General features: G+C 39.2%; 2 protein-coding genes across 2 annotated transcripts; both read right to left on the reverse strand.

Annotated features, from left to right (window-relative positions):
• Positions 1-1,987: 1,987 nt before the first annotated feature.
• Positions 1,988-27,838, reverse strand: LOC103697431 (calmodulin-7). Its single transcript, XM_008779280.6, has 2 exons — positions 27,628-27,838; positions 1,988-2,710 (listed from the first exon to the last, which is right to left on the reverse strand). Exons 1-2 carry the CDS (start codon positions 27,701-27,703, stop codon positions 2,337-2,339), a joined length of 450 nt encoding a protein of 149 aa, XP_008777502.3. The 5' UTR covers positions 27,704-27,838; the 3' UTR covers positions 1,988-2,336.
• Positions 20,820-27,621, reverse strand: LOC120109126 (uncharacterized). The gene is made up of 4 exons (XM_088715559.2): positions 22,437-27,621; positions 22,219-22,352; positions 22,055-22,130; positions 20,820-21,962 (listed from the first exon to the last, which is right to left on the reverse strand). The coding sequence occupies exons 1-4, from the start codon at positions 22,570-22,572 to the stop codon at positions 20,938-20,940; spliced, it is 1,371 nt and encodes a 456-aa protein (XP_088571685.2). The 5' UTR covers positions 22,573-27,621; the 3' UTR covers positions 20,820-20,937.

The raw sequence follows: 27,838 nt of genomic DNA on the forward strand, positions 1-27,838 counted from the left end.
GTAAGCATCTAATTTGGCCTAATAATTGCATGGATCATGTTGACTAGTCCACAAGCTATCTTCACGTCCAAATCCACTCCAATAGCCTCTTGCTGGTTCCAAGCTTCCTCAATCAGCCCATTAAGTGCTTCCTTCATTCTTTTAGCTTTGGACCGAGTGATTGGTCCTCCACCAGTTTGTAATGGATCATCAAGATGTATCGGACCAGAATGCTCCATACATTGCTCCTTGCTTCCCACGGCCTTGGATAGTCCCTCCTTAGGTTGTTTGGTGGCTGCATCCTGGTTTCCATCAAGATCATGGCCACCTTCTATTTTAGTGCGATCGAGCCATAAGGGTGTGGAGGCTTGTTGATATCCTGCTAGATGCTCTGTGCTAGTCTGACTTCTTCACCCAATCTGACACACCTCAGACCCGGTATATGGCCATCAGGGCAACGTATATTGCTTACCATATTTGGCTGGGCAAAAATGCTTGAATTTTTGGAGAGAGCAGTCCTACACCAAGGTTCGTCATAGAGAGAATTTTGTGATCAAAGGCTCAGACTCTAGAGTGGTGGTATGGAGCTACAAACTAGGTGGCTTCTTTTGTGGCTAACCATCCTACTAGAGTTCTTTGGACTGGTGAGGGGGAGCTGCCTAGAGCGCTCCGTCACTTATTACATTTTGACTTTTTTGGATGTACTCATACTAGAATTGTATGTGTTATCCATTGTAGCAAAAAAAAAAAAGACACTTTCTTTTGTATAGTCATACATAACCTACTTTTTGTAATTTTCACTCATTGTAAAAGAAACCAAGCACAAAGAATAATAAGTACACGGAGCCGACCCAGACCCAACCCAGAGCCGACCCGGACCTGATTTTTTTGGATTGGGACCGAGTTATATAGGGACTTGATCCGACCCGAATGACCCATTGGATCAATAATTTTAGCCGTAGACCCGACTCGACCCAATCTTCCATTTGATTGGGTTTGGGTCCAATATTAAGACACAAACAAGAAATGGAATTGATCCGGTCCGACCCAACCTATTTGCACCCCTAATTCTTCTTATCCTTGATCACATGGTAGTCATCGTAATGTCATTGTCTATTTGCGCACCATCTTCAGGTTGGGCATACCTTACCTTGGATTATGAGATTTCTTTCACATCATGCATCCAAATTATCCACACACCTGATTACTCTTAATCTTTTTTTAATGAAATCATCACTCTTAATCTCAACTGCAAGTAATCACATGCTCCCCTCACCCCTAGAATTTGGACAGATGGCATACTCTACCGATCACATCACCCTTCCAGAATATTCCTCCTTTCGTGCGACGCCAAGTCTCCCAAGATACCGTGTCTGGCCTCCATAACCTCACCGTTTCTCTTGGCTAACGAATGTTGGCCCAAGATAGAACTGAAACCAGACCCATAGACCCAAAAACCAGAGCTGCTAAATGTTTAAAAGAGTTAGACACAGCCTTGTGACTGATATACGACAAACAGAATGTAACTGTCACACACCAGCCACCAAAACAGTTAGATATTTCTGTTCAAATCAACATGTTCGAAACACTCAAGACTTTCGTAACCCAGACACCATTAAGACCATCAATATTGGAGTAACCAGTACAATAAATGATCCAGTTTAACTTCTGATAAGACCCTGTCATCGGCTTGCACCAACTACAGATTTGACCTCAGGAGAGCACCAACTTAGATACCATGGAACTATTACAGATTGCACTTCAACATAATAAAAATAAAAACCACTCAGTACCCAATGATCCAGGTAACAGCTTGTCTTTGCCTCTACTGCAACTAGAAGCGCCCAGTCATCACATGAGATTTACATTAACACAAAAAGGAACGCCAACTGTCTTGACACTTCCAAGACAAGGCATATACCTGATTACTAGAAGTACCAAAGCACCAAATAACAACAGCACTTTCAAGTATCAGAATGAGATAAAAAAAACAGCTACAAGGTAATCATGACAGAATAAAATATCAATTTAATAGAAAAAGGTCAAGAAAGAGGATGACTTCATTGTTCCAGTTTGCAGAAGTTGGGAAAAGGGTGATGCAGAAATAGGACTACATATTGATTCAAGCAAAACCAAAACACTCAGATTGAAACAGACAGGACAAAATCACAGAACCATGGATGAATAGTACAATGAACAGTACCACACAAGACACAAAAGAAGAGAGAGCAACAGGCATCCCTGTTTTGTTTCACAACTAAAGCTATCCAGATAAACTACCTGCATAAGAGGGAATGGGATCCCATTTTACTGCATATCTTCCGTGATATTTCCTCATATTTTTCATGTCAGAGAGGTCACTTGGCCATCATGACTTTGACAAATTCCTCATAGTTGATCTGGCCGTCACCATCAACATCAGCCTCACGGATCATCTCGTCAACCTCCTCATCTGTCAGCTTCTCACCAAGGTTGGTCATGACATGGCGGAGCTCAGCAGCTGAGATGAAGCCATTCTGATCCTTGTCAAACACTCGGAAGGCCTCCTTGAGTTCCTCCTCTGAGTCAGTATCCTTCATCTTACGGGCCATCAGGTTGAGGAATTCTGGGAAGTCAATAGTTCCATTGCCATCAGCATCAACCTCATTTATCATGTCCTGCAACTCTGCCTCAGTTGGATTCTGCCCCAGTGACCGCATCACAGTTCCCAACTCCTTAGTCGTGATGCAACCTGTTCAAATTTCACCCAAAACAAACTGCACTTCTAAGATTTTATTTTCCTAACAAAGTTTGACACAAGCAGATTCAGCACCTGCTAGCTGCTTATCGGCATCCACTATATCATTCAGTTAAACAATTAAAAACAAAAACTGCAACCTTGTGTTCTATCTCCAAAGCAATCCATAATGCTTTGGGGTTAGAGCATCACCTACCATATTAACAAACTAATGATTGCAAATCTAGCACAACTGAAACATAGACAGAACATGTTTAAAATAACACCGAATTCACAAATCCATCTTTTAGCAAGAATATACAAGATTGAACAGCAAGAATTCACCTCCAATGTCGGCAATTCACTATTTCGTATTATAGGTATCATAATCTTTCATAAAAAGAAAACTTGCTTATACATCATGGACCCCTTAAAACCTCCTAAGAAAGGTTCTGTTATAACAAAGCCCACCATGAATACTACTTCTGGAGATGTACTAACATCTCTGAAACAAGATAAATACTTAGCTGAAGAATATTGTGAATTCTAGCAAGAGATGCCCCTCTCAGTTGCGGGATTGCAGGGACCCTGTTTGCAACTTAAAACTACTCACAAGCTACAGCTAAACGGTGACTTAATTTCATTAACTGTTATGGCCTGACTCATTCAGAAATAATAGCTGAGAGATTGCAACTACAAAGGCGTTTTTTCAGGTAAAGACCCACAAACTACAAATTGCTTTTCAACTTGCAATAACATATATTGAACGATGCACAAAGCCCCAAGGCATGAATGCCTGAATAGGACCAGCCATAAATAATTAGAGCCTATACAAAAATTTCTACCGCAAATGCCAACCACTACTCAAAAAGGCCGACACTGGGCATCCAAAGTCCAATGAAGCAGAACGAGAAAGTGCGATGACAAGGACTTCATTGATCAAACAATAAATAACATGCATACAATCATCAAACGAATATCCAAACCGAGTTCGGGACTTCAGGCAGCTCTTTCCAAAATATATATCTTACTTATCCTTTCTCAAGCAAGAAAGCCATCAAACGAGTAAAAGCTACAATGATTCACAACCAAGCAGTAAAACACTTCACTTCTACTACCTAACACTGCAAGTTAGATCGAAAAGTCTGAAAGTTGCACCAAAGAGCAAAAAAAAAATCTGCTTCAAAATGAAAGAAGGAAAATGACCAAGAGTGGTGCTACCCAGATCGGATGAGGGCAGACCATGAAGACCAAACTTTTCCTCAAAAAAATCCCCAACGACTGAAGCAATTGAACACCCTACCCTAGCGAGAGATAGCTGGGTCACAAGTTGTCTTCTTCTGAAAGATGGGATGGGGATCAACTCCAAAGCCAGATGACGGAATGAGGAGACCTAGGATGTAGAAGATTGATAGGCAGGAGGACAGCCTCACTCTCTCTCTCCCTCTCTAGTTCTGATTCGATAGAATGCAAACAAAAAAAGCCTAAAAACAATTTCCATTGGAAAAAGCTATCATTGTGAAACTTCTTGTAAAGAAATCTAGGAAAATACCATCCTGGCATTCTCACAATACCTTGGCAATCAGCTAACACCAAAGCTGGAATTGGTGCAGCTGACTGTCTTGTCATAAATCACTTACTTCTCCTTGCAGAAGCTCATGTTATCCTAAACCAATCATCTAGTGTTTAAGCAACATCCATCAAATGTATGAAGGTATATTGGTAAAAATTCTAGTCCACTGATCTCACATACTCTACATCCAACATCCATTACATGTTATATAATGCACACTGTATTCATACATAACAGCAACAGTTGGCCTAAAATTTTCTGCTTGATCTTTGAGCTACCTTAACAAAGTGCACAAAAATCAAATCACAATGATACCTTCACATGACATGGTGGGAACATGTCAAGTCGGAATCGGTCATTTTATGATATATTACATCATGTTGCTTTAATACTTAGATTTTCAATTGGTCAATCATGACCCACTAAATGTGAACTTTGCACATGCATACTCAAACCTTAATTCAGAAGAAGCATTTAGTTGTCAGATGTTTGCAATTGTTCCTTGCTTTCTGATCTGACAAGGACAACTACCTGATCGTTGATCCTATGGCTTGCTTTTCTATATTTCTTGCACTAGCAATTCTATAGAACAGATAAAAGTACTGATTAGTGCTCAATAATCGATAAATCCGTAAACAGAATTAGTTCATCCTTCATTGAAAAGCAATTCAAAAAGAAGGGGGGCACTATGAGAGTTTCTTGCAATAGCAGTATTCTGAATTTTTTTTGCAAATTTTGAGAATGCATGCTTTTCAAAATGACTGTCTTTTTATATGAAGGACTAGCCAAACTTGTATGCTGCTACCTCCCTTGTCTCCTGCAGAATCAGAATCATGCCATTGCCTATTAAAAATTTGATTCTCATCCACTTATTCACTGCTCCTCTCAAGCCATTTCAGATTTCCTACGCAATACATAGAACAAAATATAGGAAGACAGAAATGGCAATGGCCATGAAATTAAAACACACGTACACGGCGCTGTAGGGGCGGGGCGGGGGTGGGGGGGGTGTGGGTGTAGCGAGCTGCTACAAAGCCTAACAGCTAAGAAATGTGATCGTCACTGACATCAGCCTGTAAGCATATACACCCATGTTGGTCTGGGACCAATAGGAGCTTTGGTTTTCTTAAACAGTCCTAATACAACTCTATACATCAAAAATAAGAAAACAGACCAAAGATGTGAACTCGTTACATCATATTATACATTACGGCACTCAAAGTTCCACAAGACATGTTAGATAGTGAGTTTAAGATGGCCACGCTCTAAAACATTAACTAATAGAAACAGTGAACTAACACACATATTAAAAATAAGAGTAAATTACAAAAACCTCCTTGAGGTTTACGTTCATTACACATATACCCAATAGTTTGTAAAATCTACACTTACACCCACTTAAATTAACGGCGTTAGTAAAATTATTTACCTCATGTGAAAAATCAAAATTGCCTTTAGGTGGAAAGAAGGATACACACATTTTCTTATATCCTTGGGTATTTGTTATGTCACTTAAAATTATTTTGGTCATTTTTGAAATTTTTTTTAATGTGGTATTTGGGTCCTATTTAAGGTTAATGATTTGACTAGCGTCCTGTTAAGTTATGGGTTAGAGTGTTAGATAAAAATAAACCTCAGAGGTAAGCATAAGTTTTTCAAACTATTGGATGTAAGTGTAATTTTCCACTAATCTCAAGGGGGTTTGTAATTTACTCTAAAAATTAAAATCAACTGGAAGACCCATTTTCTAATTAAAGAATGTGATGCACATACATTTCAAACTTTGGAAATATTAGGAAAGCAGTCCATTCAGTTAGCTTAAAATTCCACAAGACATGTTACATATCTAGGGCACTCATACATCATATTATAGATTAGGGCACTTAGTACATCATATTATATGTTGGGGCACTCAAAATTCCACAAGACATGTGAGATAGTGGATTTAAGAAGGCCAGGCTCCTAAAACATTAATTAGCAGACAGTGTGTGAACTGACACACATACTAAAAACAAAATCAATAGGAAGATCCATTTTCTGATTAAAAAAAGTGATGCACATACATTTCCAACTTTGGCAATATTAGAAAAGCAATCTGTTCCTGGATTTGCTAATTCATAATTCCAATGGATCATTCAACAACCTTCGGTTAGTCAGCTTTTGGTCGATGTCTAAATTTATCTTGTTTATCCCTTTTTGCTAATTAAAAGCAGAGAAACAATTAATATATTCAGGTAATTACACATCTAGAATTACCACTTCAACTCATCCTATTTCATCAGATCCAATATATATTTCCAAGGATGAAAAGCATATGCACATTTTCAATATGATATCATTCATGAACAAGATTCCATACTTGGGATTTTGTTTTTTTTTCAATCTATTCAAGACTATGCCAAACTTTTACCAAAATGGGTTCAGTTTGAGCTAAAACTCTAATCTTAGTCGAGCTTAGCTCGTAGGTTTGACCAGATCTAAATGTTCCATTTAGACCACTCACATATTTCAATCTTCATGACACAAAAAATGGAAAGTCTCCAGCATGTGATTATCAAAATTACAGAAATTGATTGGTTAATATAGTTCGTGAATATTTTTGAACACAACAAATAAAAAATCAGACCAAAGGTGTCGGACTCATAACATCATAATGAACATCGGGTCTCCACAAGATTTCACAAGGTGATATGTTGGACAACAAAACTAAGATGGCTAGATTCCTCAAAGGTTGAACATGCAACAGTATCATAAACCTTAACATGCAACATTTTCCACAAAGAACATTGCTATTTTGAGAAATAATTGGTATTTACTTACTAATATTAACAATGATATCCTAGTTATCCTTCTACTTTTCTAGTTTTCTGTTTTCATATATCAATTATAGTGGTCTAATTAATTGATGTATTTAGTGAAATCATTATCCAAGTAAGGCCTTGTTTGGGGGAGTTGTTGGCAGTAGAGCTTTTGGAAGTAGAGTTTTTAGAAGTAGAGATTTCTAAAGTAGAGCTTTTATAAAAAGCTGTTTACTGTTTGGTAACTACATTTCCAAAGTACTGTGCCACTTTAACATGTGTTTGGTAAATAAACTAAAAAAGTATTTTTGGCATGACAAAATGACTATAAAGAATATTACATAGTATTATTCAACAGAGCATAATAACATACAATACATAAATATATGATATAATATAATATTACTGTAATGTAATATAATATTATTATAATATAGTAATATAATATTGTATACTATAGCATAATAATTTAATATAATATTAAATTATTTAACATAACATATCAATATATTATGATATAATGTAATATAATATTATATTTATAGTATAGTACAATAATAAAGATATAAAATATTATAATTATTAGCATAAAGTAATTTTTCATAATATAACAAATTTTCTAGCTAGGTGATAAATTGGTTACGATTATTAAAGGGACATTTTTAATAATTGTTATATTTTATCACGGGTATTTTGATCAAAAAAATAGCTTTTCGACCAGGCCTAAAAGTGCTTTTCCGAAAAGCTCCAAAATAAAGCTTCTTCTAAAAAGCTATTTGAGAATCATAATGTTATTTTGATGTTTACAAAATCATGAAGGCCATATGGAAGTACCAATGCTATTAACAAACTTAATCAAGTAAATAGACACTCAAGGAAGAGAGAAGTGATATATTCTCGATACATCCTACAATTTCGATACATTCATAATACACTCATCTACTATGTTCAAAATGACCTTCAAGAATTCATCCAAAGATAATTCTATTAGAAGAACTTGAGAGAATCTAATTTTCATTTTGACAAAATTAATAGTGAAGTTTTCTTGATAAGGGGTAATTCCGTCTTTTTTGTTAGTTAAAGAGATGAAACTTGAATGTGCCATTCATCCTAAATTAATTGGAATATCTTTTTATTGCTTTAATGTGCTAAACTAACCTTAAAGTGTAGATAAACAGGGTTAGAGTCGACCCCATGTAGTTTGGAGTCGACTCTAATATATTTGGCATGCCTTGGCACAATGCGGCACACCCTTGAAACACTTGACACAGGTTTGGAGTCGACCTCAGAAGAAATGGAGTCGACCCTGGCACAATTTGGCACAATCTAGCACAAATGGCACAGAGCTCGGGCCAACTCCAAGAAAACATGAGTCGTCCTCAGGTTGAGTCGACCCCAGAAAAGCATGAGTCGACCCGAGCCTAAAGAGTTAGAAAAATAAGTCTCTGAAATTCCTGAGAGGGCCGGCCACAGATAAGCTTGAGTCGACCCCACTGTAGCTCGAGTTGACCCCAAGAAAAGTTGAGTCGACCCCAGCCTAAAGAGTCAGAAAAAAATAAGTCTCTGGAATTCCTGAAAGGGCCGACTCCAGATAAGCTTGAATCGACCCCACTGTAGCTTGAGTCGACCCCAAGAAAAGTTGAATCGACCCCAGCCCAAAATGTCAGAAAAACAAGGTTCTGAAATTTCTGAAAGGGCCGACCCCAGCCAAGTTTGAGTCGACCCCAGAAAAATGAGCCGACCCCAATCTGTGGAACAGTAACTCGGGTCGACCCGAGCAAAAGCACGACTGATAGCATAACGTCTAGTTATGCAAAAGTACAATTTGAGTATTCAACGGCTAGAAATGGCTAGTTACTCTATTCCAACAGCTAGGGAGTGATCATTTGAGGTTGAAGAAGTATTTAAGAGGCACTATTCATCGGGGGAAAAACCTTTTGCAAAAATCAAGAGTGCATTCAAGAGAAAAGAAAGTCGAAGTGTTCTTCATTAATTTGTTTCATTCAAATTCTAAAAGAAGGTGGTTGAGCAGTCTTCAAGTATCTTCAAGAGCTCCACCAACTCCTTAAGAAGTGAAGCAATATTGGCAAAGAAGAGAAGAGCAATCTACAAAAGCGATAAATATTCTTTTACCTCTTCTTTAAGTGCATTATTGTATTACTTGCTCATTTAGGAGCTTTAAACTTCTTCTCTACTTATTCTTTGTAAGGTTTGTCGGTGAGCCCGTAAAACCAACGGTGTAGGTTGTTGGTGAGCCCGTAAAACCAACGATTAGGTTATTGGTGATCCCGTAAAACTAATTGTAGGATTTTTGGATTGTGAACCCGGCAAAACAATCCAACTGTAATCCGCAGGATTATAGTGAATTCCCAAAGGAACGCTTTAGGAGTGAATGTAGGTACTTTGGAGAGCACCGAACCACTATGTTTCTTGTGTGTTTGCATTGTGTTTTTTTTGGTTCCACTGCACATATATAATTAACACAAGCTAAACTACTCATACATCTATCAACTAAATTAAGGTCCTAAAAACTTGGAAAACCCAATTTACCCCCCTCTTAGGTTGTTATCTTGGGCAACAAGTGGTATCAGAGCAGGTGCTCTTGTATTAATTGTTGATATAACAATCAAGAGCCAAAAATTATGACAACTCATATTGGTAGCTCTCTATCCGAGGAACAATCAACAAATAGACCACTCCTATTTAATGGCACTAATTACACGTATTGAAAAGCACGAATGAGAATATTTATACAAGCACTAGATTATGACATATGGAGAATCATAATCGAAGGACCACACATACCCACCATTAGCATAGATGGCATGGTCATCCCTAAGCCACAAAAGGAATGGGATGATAATGATAAGAGGATGGCTCAACTTAATGCAAAAACCATGAATGTCCTCTATTGCTCACTTAATGCAAATGAGTTTAATAGAATATCAACATGTAATTCAGCTAAGAAAATTTGGGATAGATTAGAGGTTACACATGAAGGCAAAAATCAAGTTAAAGAATCCAAGATAAATATGCTAGTACACAAATACGAACTATTTAAAATGAAATCCTCTGAAAGTATAATTGAAATGTTTACAAGATTCACATAATCAATGGTCTCAAAAGCTTAGGCAAATCTTATTCTAACTCTGAATTGGTACGCAAAATTCTCAGGTCTCTACCGCGTATGTAGGAGGCCAAGGTGACTGCAATTCAAAAGGCCAAGGACCTCAATACATTTCAGCTAGAAGAGCTTCTAGAGTCCCTCATGACCTATGAGCTGACAATGAAGCAAAACTCTGAAGAAGTCAAGAAAAAGAAGATAATTGCCTTGAAGTCCATGAGTCAGATGAGTCCAATGATGAAGAAGGGTACGATGAAGAAGAAGTAGCGATGCTTGCCAAGAAATTCAGAAAATTCATAAGAAATAAGAAAGGACTTCATAAAAGGAAGCCATTCTCCAAAGGCAGCACTAGCAAAGAAAAGAGTAAGAACAAAGAAAAGGAAAGAAAAGTGCCAATCTGTTATGAATGCAATAAGCCCGGGCACTTCAAAATAGATTGTCCACAATTAAAATGGATGGCAAGGAAACTCAAGAAAAAAGCTCTCACGGCTGAATGGAGTGAGGGTAAGGAATCAAACTCAGAAGAGAAAGATCAGCAACATACAGCTCAATTGTGCTACATGGCAAACGACGATCAGGTAGATGCTGAACTTGATTGTGACTTTACTGTAAATGAATTGCATGATGCTTTTCTAGACCTAATGAAAAAACACAAGAAACTAATTCACAAAAACAAATGTTAAAGAATGAAAATCAGACTCTTATGGAAGAAAAATTAAAACTATCTAATAATCATGAAACTTTAAGTAAGGAATTAACTCATGAAACTGAAAAATTAATTAAAGAAAACAGTGAACTAAAGAGAGATGTTGAAAAATATAAATCTTTAGTAGATAAATTCACACTCAGCTCAACAAAAATTGAATATGATCTTAGATAGTCAAAGAGCCGTTTACAATAAAGCAAGATTAGGTTATGAACAAATAGTAAATAAAAACATCTAAAGAACTTGTTTGTTAAATCCAAAAATGAAAACATAATATGTTATTGTTGTAACAAAATAGGGCATAAAGACTATGAATGTGATTTTAGAAAACTTAACTATAACAACAAATTAAATGAAAAAAGCAAACCAAGATTTAAGAAAATTTGGATTCCAAAAGGAACGATAACTACTAACCCTAAAGGACCCAACATAGTTTGGGTACCTAAAATGGATCCTTAATTTTGCTTACATGTATGTCTTACAACCAATGAGAAGAATCGACTATGGTATCTAGATAGTGGTTGTTCAAGACATATGACAGATGATAAGGATCAATTCATCACCGTGGAATCTAAAGATGGTGGAGTGGTAACCTTTGGTGACAATGGCAAAGGTCACATTATTGGAAAGGGTAAAATCCGTATCACTCCATCTACGTTTATCGATTATGTTTTGTTGGTTGATGGTCTAAAACATAACTTGCTAAGCATAAGTCAATTTTGTGATAAAAGTTTTGAAGTCTCTTTCAAGTCTTCAGCGTGTATAATCACTAGTCCCAAAGACAATAGTATAGTACTCATAGGACATAGGCATGGAAACATTTACATTGTAGACCTTGATGATCTAGCCAAGAAGAATGGATTATGCCTAATTGCCAATGAGGATAAGATAAGTGAAACTAGTTGACTATGGCACCGAAGACTAGGTCATGCTAGTATGGAATTAATTTCAAAATTAGTCAAAAAGAAGTTAGTGAAAGGTTTACTAAAATTGACTTATGAAAAAAATAAAATTTCTAGTGCATGTCAATTGGGTAAACAAACAAGGTCATCTTTCAAATCTAAGAACATAGTCTCAACTACTAGACCATTACAGCTCATCCACATGGATTTATTTGGACCAACTAGAACTGCAAGTTTAGAAGGCAAAAAGTATGGACTAGTAATTGTAAATAATTTTTCAAGATATACATGGATGTCATTCCTTGCACATAAAAATGAAGCGTTTTCAGCCTTTTGAAATATTACAAAAATGTTATAACTGAAAAGAACATCACTTTAATCTCAATTCGTAGTGATCATGGAACCGAATTTGAAAATCAACACTTTGAGAATTTTGTAATGAAAATGAAATTTCTCATCAATTTTTAGCTCCTAGAATGCCTCAACAAAATGGGGTTGTTGAAAGGAAGAATAGGACCTTCGTAGAAATGGCTCGCACTATGCTATGCGAGTCAAATCTTCCAAAATACTTTTGGGCTGAAGCTGTAAACACCTCCTGCAATATCTTAAACCGTGTTTTAATTCGTCCAATAACAAAGAAAACTCCCTACGAACTTTGGAAGAATAAGAAACCAATTGTCAAATATTTTCGAGTTTTTGGTTGTAGATGCTATATTTTAAATAATGGCAAGGAGAATTTAAGTAAATTTAATGCCAAGTCAGATGAGAGTATCTTCTTAGGATACTCTACATCTAGCAGGGCATACAGAGTCTTCAACAAGAGCTCTATGGTTGTTGAAGAATCAATCAATGTTATATTTGATGAAACTAATAGTGAGTCCTCTAGGAAAGAAAGTGTTTTTGATGATGATACAAAAACGTTCGAGCTTGAGAAGTTAACCATTCATGATACACCGACTCATGAACAAGAAGATACATCAAAGAAAGATGAGGAAGAAAAGGAAGATGATCATAGTTCACCACAGCATCAGGACCTACCTAAAGAATGGAGGTATGCACATGGACACCCCAAAGATTTAATAATAGGTGATCCATCACAAGGGATAAGAACTCGATCCTTCCTAAGAAATATTAATAACTATCTTGCCTTTGTATCTCAAATAGAGCCTAAAACTTATGAAGAAGCGGAATATGATATAAATTGGATCAATGCTATGCAAGAAGAATTGAATCAATTTAAAAGAAATAATGTATGGACATTAACTGAAAGACCTAAAAACAAAACCATCATTGGAACCAAATGGGTTTTTAGAAACAAACTTGATGAAAATGGAATAGTAACCAGGAACAAGGCTAGGCTAGTGGCTAAAGGTTATAATCAAGAAGAAGAAATTGACTTTGCGAAAACTTTTGCCCCAGTTGCTAGGTTAGAAGCTATTAGATTACTACTTGTATTTGTTTGTTTTATAGATTTTAAATTATATCAAATGGATGTAAAAATGCCTTTCTAAATGGTTACATAACAAAGGAAGTATATGTAGAACAACCTCCTGGTTTTGAAGAACATGTATTTAAATTGCATAAGGCACTATATAGTTTGAAACAAGCTTCTAGAGCCTGGTATGATAGATTGAGTAAATTCTTGCTAGATAATAAGTTCAATAGAGAAAATGTAGATAAAATACTATTCATTAAGAGAAAAGATAAAAATCTTCTTGTAGTGCAAATATATGTAGTAATGTAGATGACATAATATTTGGTGCTACTGACTATTCTTTGTGCAAAAAGTTTGCTAAGTTAATGCAGGGTGAGTTCGAGATGAGCATGATGGGAGAACTCAATTTCTTCCTCGAAATCCAGATCAAGCAAACTAAGAAAGGGATCTTCATTCACCAAACTAAATATACAAGAAAAATCCTCAAGAAGTTTGGGAAAGAAAATTACAAGGAAATGGAAACTCCGATGAATTCTACTAGTAAGTTGGATAAAGATAAAAAAGGTAAGAGCATAGACACTAAAATTAATAGAGGTATGATTGGATCCTTACTTTATCTTACTGCTAGTAGGCCTGATATTATGTTTAGTGTTGGAATGTATGCTAGATATCAGTCTAATCCTAAAGAATCACATTTATCTGCTGTTAAAAGAATTCTTAGGTATCTAAGAAGTACAAGTAGCATAGGATTATGGTACTCTAGAGATTCTTGTTTTGAACTTATTGCATACTCAGATGCTGACTTTGCTGGATGCAGACTAGATAGAAAAAGCACTAGTGGAGCATGTCAATCCTTAGGTGCTAATCTAGTCTCATGGTTTAGCAAAAAGCAGAATTTAGTTGCACTATCAATGGCTGAGGCCGAGTACATTGCAGCTGGAAGTTGATGTGCTCAAGTATTATGGCTTAAGCAACAATTAGAGGATTATGGAATTAAGCTTGATAAGATTTTCATAAAATGTGATAACACAAGTGCAATCAATTTAACCAAAAATCTAGTTCAACACTTTAGAGCAAAACATATTGAAATAAGATATCACTTCATAAGAGATCATGTGCAAAATGGAAATATAAATATTGAACATGTATGCATGGAAAAGCAATTGGCTGATATATTTACAAAACCTCTTAGTGAAGATAGATTTTGCATGCTTAGGAGAGAATTAGGAATAGATGATCCTTTTGCATAACAAGGTCAAATGTTTCATGATACGCTCCTCTCATCTCCTAAATTCTGTGAAACATTGGTAAAATGTTTGATTTAGAGCTTCCTCTCATGAATATCATTGACCTATGAAAATTTGGTAAAAATCAGAAGAGTAAAAAATCATTAAAAAGAAAATTTTGTTTTTGGCCTGACCTCGGGTCGACCCGAGGTCCTAGAGAGGTCGACCCGACTCACAAGGGCGGCCCAATACATCTGGGGGCCTAAGGCGAATTCAGTAAATGGGGTCTCTTTTTTTTAAATAATAAATTTTTTTAATAAATATAAAATACTTAAAAAAATGTTATGGAAATAGATTGCTGTCAAGTACACTATTTCAACAAAGATGCATGAATCTAATAAAGGTAGACAAAAAGTCTCTTCAGTTTAATATAATTTTTGAATAAAAATATTAAAAAAAATACTTAAAAAAAAAGGGCCCATGAAACTGTTCTTGGCAATACTGTTTACCATGTGAAGCGAGAGCAAGGAAAAGGCCATCCCATGGCGCTTCACGGTCAAAGAATTTGTCCAGAAAGGGACCTCTCTATAAGAGAAAGTAGGGTCATTATGGGAAATTCACTCCATCTAATTAATAAAAGTCCCATCCTACCATCTCCCCTTCAAGTGAGTACCCAAGCAGCCACTGCAACATCACGGCACAGCAGCCATTCAACCCCCCCTCCCTCCTCTTTCTCTACCCTCCTTTTCTTTTGCTAAAGACCATCTCCCCCTTCAAGTGAGCACCGAAGCTGCAACTGCAACATCACAGCACAGCAGCCATTCAACCCCCTCCCTCCTTTTCTCTCTCTACCACCCAAGAGGGGAGAAGAAACCGAGAGGAGAAAATTAAAAGAATCTCCACCCTCCAAGAAGTCCATCTCCAATCCCCCTATCTTTCTTCCTGATGGCCCAGCTGGATCAGGATTCAGGAGTAATGACTTGTGAGGGAAGGAAAACCAAGACCAAAACCAAAAAAGAGAAGGGATGAAAGATAAGAGTGGCTTCAGGCGTGTATCAAGCCAACCAAATCCCTCCTCTCTCTCTCTCTCCACCTAAAACAAAACTACTATCCCCAACTTCCCCAATTGCCCCTCTGCAGGCCAGGAAACCCTCCACCTCCCTTCCATCGGGGGAAGACTCGTAGCCAGCTTCTGCTCCCGGAGGCCTTCCATTGGCCCGGGGCCTTAGGCGACCGCCTCGGTCGCCTAGGGCTCGGGCCGGCCCTGCCGACTCACGCCGACCCAAGCAAAAGCTGGGGTCGACCCGACTCGAGCCGACCCAAGCAAAAGCTGGGGTCGCCTCGACGGCGGGTCCCTCATTTTTTAGGGCCGGCCGAAAGCTCATTTTGGGGGCTATTCTCATTCCTAAACTTCTAGAAACCCTATTTCCTCTCCTCCATTCACCTCCAATCACCAGTAAAACCTCATTCCACCCTCTCCCAAGCCGTTAGATCAAGTTGCAAGGAAGGTTTTGGTGAAAATGGGACCCAAACGAGCCGTGGCCAAGCGATCTAAGAGAGTAACACGCCCATCTACAGTTGAAGAGGAAGTTAGAAGGTCACCTACAGTTCCTCCACAAGCTAGACCTCGTGTGGAGCCTCCCCAACCCTCTTCCCCTTCGGTTTTGCTTGCCAAGTATGCGGGGAGACCGGTCACAACAAGTAGACGCATAAATTTTGACTTTTTGGATCAAGAGGAATTTAGATTGCGTAGATGGATCCAACAGGAATGGGAGTACCTCTGCTCCCTAGATCTACAGACCTACCCGAGATTAGTCCGTGAGTTTTATGCTTTCCTACGGGTCGGTGCGGGAGGGCTCGTGTCCGAGGTACGTGGGGTTCAGATCCATGTTACTGAGGAGAGCCTAGGACATCTGCTCCATCTCCCATGTGAGGGTGCCATACCAGATAGACCAAAGGACAGGATTAGAGCTCTACAGATGATCATGGAGAGAGATGAGATAGACTATTCTGATGATCTGGTAGCTAGTTTCTTCTCAGCTGAGATGAGATTGCTTCACAACTTTATAGGTCGAATACTGTTTCCGAATAGCGGGAGATTCGACCATGTGTCTGAGAGAGATTTGGCAATTATGGAGCATGTTATTCAGGGCATTCCCCTGAATCTCCTGGTGATGATGATCAGACAGATGCGTGAGGCCGTGACTAGGGCGAGGGCTTCTTTACCCTATGGCATGGTACTCCCACTGATTTTTAGACAGTATGACATATGTCTAGTAGGAGAGATCTCCAGAGATTTATTGCATATCGACACCTACACTGCACTCACTTAAGCGCATGGGGTACGAGAAGCTGAATGGTCACTGGGTGCGCGGAGGTGCAGGGCCACAGGCACCAGAGCCTGGTATACCAGAGCCCAGAGACTTCATTCCAGAGCCCGAGATGCCTGCTGACCATCCTTCATCACATGCAGAGGCAGGACAGTTATCTTCTGCACCTACTGGATACACAGAGGAGTACTGGAGTAGGATGACTGAGATGGTATCAGCTCAGATGATGAGTCTCTCCGATAGGATGATGAGTCAGTCAGACAGTATTACGGCTGAGATTAGGAGAGTATCCACTCAGGTGACGAGCCTCTCGGATCGGATGACTACTTTAGAGAGAGAGTTCCCTGGTCCCCCTGGAGCTCGAGCAGCTGAGTCAGAGGTCTCAGCACAGAGCCAGCCAGTTCATAGGGCTCACAGACCATCCCATTCGTATCAGACCATACCTCCTCTCGCCACTTACACTAGGAGATCTAGAGCCAAGTCACAGCCTTTGGATGCCTCTAGGCCTACTGATAGCACTACAGGAGCACATTTAGACTAGTCCCTAGAGACGTTCTAGTTCTCTATGTATTTTGCCTTTTGTTGATTGTAAACAATGTTATCTTTTATGGCATTTTGAATTTCTAGAACATTGTAATTTTGGCTTTTATAAAATACAATGTCTTCTTTTGAATTATGATCTTTGTCATTGGCATGCTATTCACCTTTGTATTATATATTCTTTTTGATGATGACAAAAAGGGGGAGAAAGATATAAGAAAAGGGAGAAACATATAAGAGAGAAATATATGAAAGATACTCTATAAGACTCTATAAGAAAGAAAAATATGAAGAAATTATAAGGAGAAAAATATAGGAAAGGATATCTATATTTAAGGGGGAGAATATTGACAACATGCAAATCTGAATTTTCATTAAATAAACATCTGAATTTTGAAATTTCGATACATGAGAATTCATAATACATAACTTATGGTACATGGAAACTCACAATGTATAAGTCTAGATATTCAAGAAGGTATGATACATAAGCTTTTGGCACACAACTATAGAAAGTTTCATTGCCTCGATATATAACTTGAAATTCTTAATTTGGCATAAATCCTTGAAAATTTTGACTCAATGAAACATAAGAGAAAGGGGGAGTAAAGCTAAAACAAATTTGGCATCAATATGAATAAGATAGGGGGAGCTCTTGGTTCTTTGATACATACTCCAAAATTAGACTATTTTGAAAATCTTGAATCAAAAGCATCCTATGATGTTAAATCAAATTTTTCTTATGAATGGCAAATTGACCATAAGTAATGTTTTGTAATCATCAAAAAGAGGAAGATTGAGAATCATAATATTATTTTGATGTTTACAAAGCCATGAAGGCCATATGGAAGTACCAATGCTATTAACAAACTTAATCAAGTAAATAGACACTCAAGGAAGAGAGAAGTGATACACTCTCGATACATCCTACAATCTTGATACATTCATGATACACTCATCTACTATGTTCAAAATGACCTTCAAGAATTCATCCAAGGATAATTCTATTAGAAGAACTTGAGAGAAAATCTAATTTTCAGTTTGACCAAATTAAGAGTGAAGTTTTCTTGATAAGGGATAATTCCGTCTTTTTGTTAGTTAAAGAAATGAAACTTAAATGTGCCATTCATCCTAAATCAATTAGAATATCTTTTTATTGCTTTAATGTGCTAAACTAACCTTAAAGTGTAGATAAACAGGGTTAGAGTCGACCCCATGTAGTTTGGAGTCGACTCTGATACATTTGGCACGCCTTGGCACAATGTGGCACATCCTTGAAACACTTGGCATAGGTTTGGAGTCGACCCCAAAAGAAATGAAGTCAATCCTGGCACAATTTGGCACAATCTGGCACAACTGGCACAAATGGCACAGAGCTCGGATCGATCCTAGGAAAGCATGAGTCGACCTCAGGAAAGCATGAGTCGACCCCAGCCTAAAGAGTCGGAAAAATAAGTCTCTGAAATTTCTGAGAGGGCCGACCCCAAATAAGCTCGAGTCGACCCCACTGTAGCTCGAGTCGACCCCAAGAAAAGTTGAGTCGACCCCAGCCCAAAATGTCAGAAAAACAAGGTTCTGGAATTCCTAAGAGGGCCGACCCCAGCCAAGCTTGAGTCGACCCCACTGTAGCAGGAGTCGACCCCAAAAAAATATGAGCCGACCCCAATCTGTGAAACAGTAACTCGGATCAACCCGAGATTTGCTCGGATCGACCCCAACACAACTGACAGCATAACGGCTAATTCTGCAGAAGTACAATTTGAGTCTTCAACGGCTAGAAACGGCTAGTTTCTCCATTCCAACAGCTAGAAAGTGATCGTTTGAGGTTAAAGAAGTATTTAACAGGCACTATTCATCAGGGAGAAAAACCTTTTACAAAAATCAAGAGTGCATTCAAGAGAAAAGAAAGTCTAAGTGTTCTTCATTAATTTGCTTCATTCAAATTCTGAAAGAAGGTGGTTGAGCAGTCTTTAAGTGTCTTCAAGAGCTCCACCACCTATTGAGAAGTAAAGCAATATTGGCAAAGAAGAGAAGAGCAATCTACAAAGCGATAAATATTCTCTTACCTCTTTTTTAAGTGCATTATTGTATTACTTGCTCATTTAGGAGCTTTAAACTTCTTCTCTACTTATTCCTTGTAAGTTTTGTTGGTGAGCTTGTAAAACCAACGGTGTAGGTTGTTGGTGAGCCCGTAAAACCGACGGTTAAGTTATTGGTGATCCCGTAAAACCAATTGTAGGATTTTTGGATTGTGAGTCCGGCAAAACAATCCAACTGTAATCCGCGGGATTATAGTGAATTACCAAGGAGACGCTTGGAAAGTGGATGTAGGTGCTTTGAAGAGCACCGAACCACTATATTTCTTGTGTGTTTGCATTGTGTTCTTTTTGGTTCCACTGCACATATATAATTAACACAAGCTAAACTACTCATACATCTATCAACTAAATTAAGATCCTACAAATTTGGAAAACCCAATTCACCCCCCCTCTTGGGTTGTTATCTTGGGCAACACTATTTTAGCTTTCTGAAAAAGCTAAAACAGCTTTCTAAAATTTTTACCAAACATTCCTATTTCATCTAAAAGTGATTTTAGAGGGCCAGAAAGTGCTTTTTGGCCCTCCAAAAGATCCCCCAAATGGGGCCTAAATTATAATCATGATGTGCCATATCTGTTTCACTGACTAATCAATAAATCATAAATTCCAAATTTCCATTTGGCAAGATATTTCAAACTCTCAGTAAATTAAATTGATCCTAAGAGCATTCAATGGTTACCCTCTCCCACCCCCACCCCCCCAACCCCACCCCACCCCCACAAAAAAAAAAAGAAGCAGCAAGCTATCAACAACTAAAACAGACTCAATATTGCTCCTAATACAAGGCTGAACATGTAAAACAAAAACTTACATGAGCTTCACACAAACTACATCTGACCTCAAGTCTGACCAATTAATTGATGGGTTGAGTTTGAGGTCAAACCTCAATCTAATTAGTTTTAGCTACATTTGGTCATAGCTAGACTCATCCAAATTACTCTGTCCAGTTTTTGCATCCATGGGTTGCAAAATTTTCTTTATAATCCGGTTGACAAAAACACCATAAAAAATACTTCCCACAGAATTGTTCTAAAAGTGCTTAGTCAAAAGGCCTTTGCAAAACTAAACATTCCTCAGTATAAGTGTGACAAAATAATCTTCATGATCCCAATGTTCCATCTCTGATTCAGCTTTTTTTTAAATAAATTACATGATGGAAAGTTAATGTAGTATGTTTCTCTAGATCAAGGTCCGCCGTACCGGTCCGGATCGGCGTATCGGTGGCCGGCCGGACCGGTACCGTACCGGCCGGTACCGCGAGCCAAACTTTTTTTTTTTAAATGTTGTCTCTGTTGGATCTTAAATTAAGTGAAAATTGATGTTTTTTTATTGCTTTTTTCATGATTTTTGATGTTTTTATATTTAAATTTAGAGTTGAAATTTGAAACATATATGATGCATGATTGCATGTTATGTTTTTCTCCCGTTCCAAATGATAAAATCATACACATAAAATATCTTCAAATTAAGATACAATCATTTACATACATTTAAAGTACTCTAGGATATCTAAAATCGGGACGAGTGCCGATGGCTCTCGTAGATATCTGGATTATAAGTATAATCAGGAGGAGGCAAATCAACCCAATCAGAAGAAACGCACGCCAGGTTATAAGAACTGTCGGATCTCTCGCTCATGCTCTGGCTCTGAGAGGTGTCCTCTGATTGTGTAGGGGCCCATCCAAATATGGCGGAAGCAAAATCCAATGCACCATATCCATATTCGTCAGGCTGAGGCTGTGGATAATAGAATCCATATCCGTATGTTGTCGGATCTGCAGTCGTATCCTGTCTTCCTGAACGACCTCGAAGAGCCCGTCTTCTATATCCAATAATATCCTCACGAAATCTATCAGGTGGTCGACCGTGGTCCGTATCCTGTGTAGCACCCATAAATTGGGACTCACCGGTGAAATAAAGACCACCCTCCGGCTGTGTCTCATGAGTACCATACTGTCCTCCGCTCCCTCCATGGCTAGAAGATCCATCACCACCAGAACCTTCATCGCTGCTAGTCCAAGTCTCTTCCTCGACACTCTCCATTGGGATTCTTTGTTTTTCTTTCCTGGCCCTCTCTGTCTGGCTCCCCTGTGCCTGCGGTTGATCAGCTCTGAAAGTGCGTGGAATATTGCGCTCAGCCCATTGCTCTGGATCGACCCCAGTTTCGGTGGCTATGAAGGTAGCTGGTTGTGGAGGCGATCCTGGCTCGTCAAGCTCGGGCTCCTGCTGCTGGCCTACAAGCCAGCCGAGTAGTGGATCATCGTCATCAGCGGTGAAGGATCCGTAAATCGGATTTGTATACTTGAGCTCCACTTCCTCCTGGATGCACTTTAGCCTCAACCGCAAATTGTAATGCACATAAATAAGGTCGTTGAGGCGCTTTTGCATCAAACGGTTTCTTTGTTTGCTATGGATAAGGACGAAGGTGGACCAATTGCGCTCACATCCACTAGAGGAGACTGTTTGGGAGAGGATCCGGATAGCTATCCGCTTTAGATTTCTCGCGGATCCGCCAAAATGCACCCACCATTCAGCTGCAAAAATATTTATAAAAATTACATATATGATAGTTCCATAATGGTAACTAAGTAACACCATGTGAATGTTTTCCTAATGTGTCACGTACCTGGATTCATATTGTGTTTGCTGACGACAGCCACTCGTTGGCCAAAACTGTAGCTACCCTCTCTAAATAATTTGCTCTGTGAAAAATAAGCATAAGAAAACCACGTTAATAATTGAAGATGCCGATATACTTACACATGCTGGTAATTACTAAATCATAATTACCTCTTCAAGACATAGGGCCGCTTTTTCTGGATCTGCCTCCATCTTGTAAATCACATTACGCAAAGCATCTAGAAGTGTTTCATCCATACCAATTCCATCTATGCTGTACTGAAACCGGGGGTTTAGGTAGTATGCTGCACATGTACGAGACTATCTTAGCATAATTATATAATTATATCCATCACTATAATTGTCACTATAATTATATCTTAGCTTACCTGCTAGATGTAATTCCGTACCCATTTGCGCTCCCCACCGTTGCTCAATGATGTTGATGTATGACCGGCCATATGCTGGATCTGCCTCCATAATCTGATCCTTTGCCTTGACCATCATGTGATACAAAAATCCCATCTAGGGGTAGATCTCGCTATCTACGGCCCGCAGCACTTCATATAATGGTTTGATAGCTTTGACTATTGTAGTAGCCCGCTGCCAGAATGGCTGTCTCGTCACCAAGTCTTCTATCTTGCTTCCTTCAGTGCCGGCATAAGAATATCTACTATCATACCACTCGGAACTGGCAAACATCTGACGTAGGCTCCTCTCTTCTCGAATATGCTATCAAGTGCGATGAAGTTGATAGCAAACCGTGTGACTCCTGATCTCAGAATCTCTCCCCCTGCATACTTTCTCATCAATGAAAGGACCCAGTTATGGTTATAAATATACCTGGTAATGCGTTGGGCTATCTCCACTGTTTGTTGCACCCTACGGATCTTTCCAATGTCCATCAACATAAGATCGATACAATGTGCAGCACATGGGGTCCAGAAAATATGTAGCCGCCGTTCCATCAAGACCTACCCGACAGCCTTATATTGCGGCCCATTATCAGTGACGACCTGCACGACATTCTCCTCTCCTACCAGATCAATCACATCCTCCATAAGCTTCAGCATGTACGAGGTGTTGTGCACATAAGCCGAAGCATCAATCGACTTGTGGAAGAAGGTCTTAGCATCACAGTATGTCAGAAAGTTGATGATGCTCCGTCTGGTTGGACCGGTCCAACCATCGCACATGATGGTTAGTCCATATATGGGCCACTTGCTCTTGTAGGAGTCAATCCAATTCTCCAGCTCCTTATTGTTGTCAAGAAGCTCACCGTATATGTCCTTCGGGCCTGGAGGAGCTACACCGGGACCGGCAGCTTGTATGGCGGCAATGGCAGACCTGTAGTATGTATTGTCTGCCACATTCGCTGGGATGTGGCTGAAGTGAAACCAGGATCCAATAGCTCGCCACATAGTTTTCTTCTTATCCTTCATCCACATTGTGTCTACCCTCTGCTGCCTTGAATCTCTACTGGAGAGAGCATGCGGATCTACATCATGAATTGTCGCACCTTGTGAAATTCCTCTAGATGACTTCTTTCGGCTACCAAAACTACCCAGCATAGATGCAATTCGGCCACGTTCTTTGCTGACTGAAGTTGCCCTCAAGAACTCTGGATCTTATCTAGTGCTCCCAGAACCGCCGCCCGACTCATATGCGGAGGGCCCAAATCGAGCCCTATGCCTGGCCACCTCCTCCTGCTGCCACTGATCATCCAGACTTGCATGCATGGCCGCCTGAATATCTGCCTCCTAATCTAGATCCTCGACTTCCTCTGGCTCCCTAGAGTGATAAGAAGGTGGCTCTGCCGCTTGGCGATCGACCTCCGTCCTCTTCTTGGAAGCCATCTCCTTCGCTTCTTTGGCCTCAGCGAGATTCTGCCTCATCAGCACACGAATCTCGCTAAGACAATTTGGGTACGTAGCAACCTCACCGGAATTTCCGGCTAAGTGTTGCTTCAACCTGGTTACCCCTCCTTTCTTGAAAATCTTGTCGCAAAACTTGCATTGAAACTGGTGTCGTTGCCCCTCACTTCCAAATCTTCGTCCATAAGACCAGCCAATATCACGCTTTGCAGGGTTCGTTTTTCTTGATGGCTCCATTTCTATCATAAAAGGACAACTTATCAAAAAATTAAGCTAATAAAGTAAATTTTTGCATTATCTTATTATTTAAGTAATTTATAAACTATTTTTTTAAATAAATTATTAACAAAATTAATGAAATAACATAGGACAAAAAAACCGCACCTTAAATAGTCTCCGCTAGATTTTTTGGGCAGGACCTCCTCCTCAATTTGTGGGCTATCTTTCAAATCTTCCCATCTCTGATTACTCTTCAGAGGCTCATTTCTGGATTTTAGTTATTCTGGAGTTATTAACAGAGCCTCTCGTTCGGTTTTTATAACCGAACGAGCGAAGCTGTCAACTCAAAAAAATTATTTTTTTTATGGGAATGAGTGGCCAGAGGCCACTTCCTTTCCCATCAAAAAAAAAGCTGTGGCCTCGGCCACAGCTTTTTTTTTTATTATTTGACAGAAGTGGCCCTCTTTCCTTAAAACCACGCGCGGGCGCGTGGTTTTATTTAAAACCACAGCGCGTGGCGCTGTGGTCCCCCCTCCAAAAAAAAGGCTTTTTTTTTTGACAGACACGGGCCACTTCTTTCCTTAAAACCACGCGCGGGCGCGTGGTTTTTAAAACCACGCGCCACGCGGTGGTTTAAAAACCACAGCGCGTGGCGCTGTGGTTCCCAAAAAAAAAAACCGGCTTTTTTTTTGACAGAAGTGGCCCGTGGGCCACTTCTTTCCTTAAAACCACGCGCCACGCGGTGGTTTTAAAAACCACCTTGCGCTGTGGTTCGCCCCCAAAAAAAAAAAACCGTACCGGTGCAAACCGGCCGGTTCGCACTGGTACGAGGCCGGTACCAAGCGGTACCGGCCGGTACGGGCTCCGTACCGGCCGGTTCGCAGATGAAAACCGAAAAATACCAGTTTTCATCTATTTCCGGTACCGGTCAAGGACCGGACCGGTACGTACCGGCCGGTACAGGCCGGTACGGCTTTCTTTGCTCTAGATTAACATTTATTACTACTAGGGTATAGTTGGAAAATCCTGAAGAAAGCTCAAAATGCAACATCTGAGCTAACTGCAAGAAGATTATCATTAGCTGGAAGATTTGAACTTTCAGAAAACTAAAATTTGATCAAAGAAGCTTTAATACGTAGACAGATGTGTGGTTCATTGACTTGGTTATTGGAGGGCTTTCTGAATCATTATCGGTCACAACTTGATGTTGGCTCAACCAAAACATGGGGGTTCTTGACATGTGAAATCAATAAGGGCACCTAAGATCCCTAATTTAGTTATATGGCGGATATGACCCATAGGATTTTTTTGAGAAAAAAAGCCACAAGAGAGGAGATTTACACTTTATTTGTTTTCCTTCTTTAGAAACCATATAGAAATATTGTTAACCAGTATGCTGTTCCACCACAATCTGTTGTACACAAGAAGCTAAGTTTTGAATTGCAAATGAATTCTCAATCCGTTGAGCTTTATACCTCTGCTTGGAAGTTGGAAGCAGCACCTCGAATTCAAATGTTTTGGTGGAAGGTCTTATGGTGTCAACTACCCTGCAAAACCTTATTGTTTCAGAGAGGCATCCTCCAGCCACAGGCCATTGCTTGTGATGTTTGTGGTTTAAAAGGGGATTTAGAACATGTATTAATCACCCCTTCAGCAGCTATAACAACTTGGAATCATCTTTGGGAGCATTTGTCCGCTGATTTCAATTTTGACTCCATGGATTCCTTACATTCTATGTTTAATTTGAGATCTTTTCACAGTCAATCTATTGTCCCTTATTGTGGTTGGCTGTCATTGAAATTAACAAATAACAAGCTTTTTCAAGGTTCACATACTACCCTAAGGTAGTTGGCTAATTCAGCAATCAATCTGAATTTGAAATTTCATGAGGCATTGAAGGTGATACTACAATTACTCTAGGGCACCAGGATACATGTAGCACCAGTAGCTCATCTCAATTAATTAACAAGGAAGTTCATTGGGTACCCCATCCCCCTGGTTTAGTTAAAGTCAATTTCGATGGCTCCTTTGTACAAGGACCAGCTGGTGTTGGTTTTTTTATTAGAAATCATCTTGGTCAAGCCTTGTTGGCTGGCTCCAGAGTTTTTTCTGTTGCTTCAATTCCTCTATCTGAGCTTTGGGCTGCATGGGAAGGTTTAATGTCAACTATTGATGGATTACAGTGCAGTAAGATCATCCTAAAAGGGGACTTTGATGTTGTTATTAAATGGATATCAGAAGCTTCCACAGTCAGCCTACTTCATCCTTTGCTTCAAGATACAAGTCAAACCATATTCCTGTTACATCATTTTGATGTGCATCATGTATTCAGAGAAGCTAACTTCTCTGGAAGGCATACAAAATTTAGACCTCGTCAGACACTAAATTTTTCCTTCAAATTTGGCTCGTTTGATTCAGTATGATGCTCTAGGTTACACCTATTTGCGCTTTATGTAGTTGTTTCTTGAGGTCTTTGACGTCCCAGTTCACCCAAAAAAATAAAAGGGAACTCCATGGGTCAAGCCTTCTGCATATGGATCGATCTAACTAAGTGACAATTTATTGCAGCAAGCATACTTCCGCCCCCTTGTGCAGTTTATCCATATAACATCCATAAACAGTATCTAAAGTTGTAGCACTGTTCAAAAAGTTGCTATCCAGGAAATTTTGAAGAGCAACCCTTGGGTGCCTTGCAAGGATAGGAGCAGGATGTCATATCAAGTTCCCTTTCAAAATTAGCAAATCATACTAAATCAGGAGGAAACAATTCAATGATTAACTAGTCATTATGCCAAACAAGTGTAACGTTGTCATGAACAATGTCGAGTTAGATGGATCGAGTACCAGGTTTAGTATTTAAATCTCAATCCATCAACACACTATCAATACTATGATGATCGTAGCTCCCAACGAGCAATGTGACCATTGTTAAAACAGGGTAGCATCTGTCACTACTTTAGACTGGTCCCGGATAAAAATCAGAAAAAGAAAATGTAGCCCGGAAAAATCTCAGATCAACAAACACAAGTTATAAGAGATGTCATCAGAGATCAAGAAGCATTTACTAGTCATCAATTCAAGCAAAATAAATAAATAAATAGATAATTCTAAACTCAAATAAATCTGGATTGCGAGTAACAAATAGGCAATCAAACCGTACACAGCATCCTTAAAGTTCATGTGAAAAAAAAAAATCAAATTCCCAAAAGAATCGACGCGAGAAAAATCAAGAATCTATGAAGATCGTATCTAAACGAACAACACCAATATACTTCAACCTATCTTGTGATATTAATTAAAAACAATGAAGAAACCCTGCATCTGTAACACCCACAAAAATAATAGAAACACAATCAGATCAACCGCCAGATCCGAGCGGAAAGATCCCAGAACCAACGGAAAAGGAAACAAATCACATCAATATACGGATCGAACGGAGAAGAAGGCAAGGAAATGATATAGCGGAAGATAAGAGGAGTAATCTGACCGTCTCCGTCTTTGTCGAACAAGCTGAAGGCCTCCTTGAACTCAGAGATCTGGTCGTCCGTGAGCTGATCCGCCATGGCTTCTCCGAGATCGAGAACAGAGAGAGAACCGAGAAGAGATCTGACGCCGAAGGCGAAGGAGAAAAAAGGAATCGAGCGCCTTCTGCCCTCGGCCTCGGAAAATTTAGGGTCATTTTATACGGGCTTGGTGGC

The sequence above is a fragment of the Phoenix dactylifera genome, chromosome 2 (genome assembly GCF_051530095.1).
Source record: "Phoenix dactylifera cultivar Ajwa chromosome 2, Ajwa_hap1_PhDact_Kaust_v1.1, whole genome shotgun sequence".
NCBI lineage: Eukaryota > Viridiplantae > Streptophyta > Magnoliopsida > Arecales > Arecaceae > Phoenix > Phoenix dactylifera.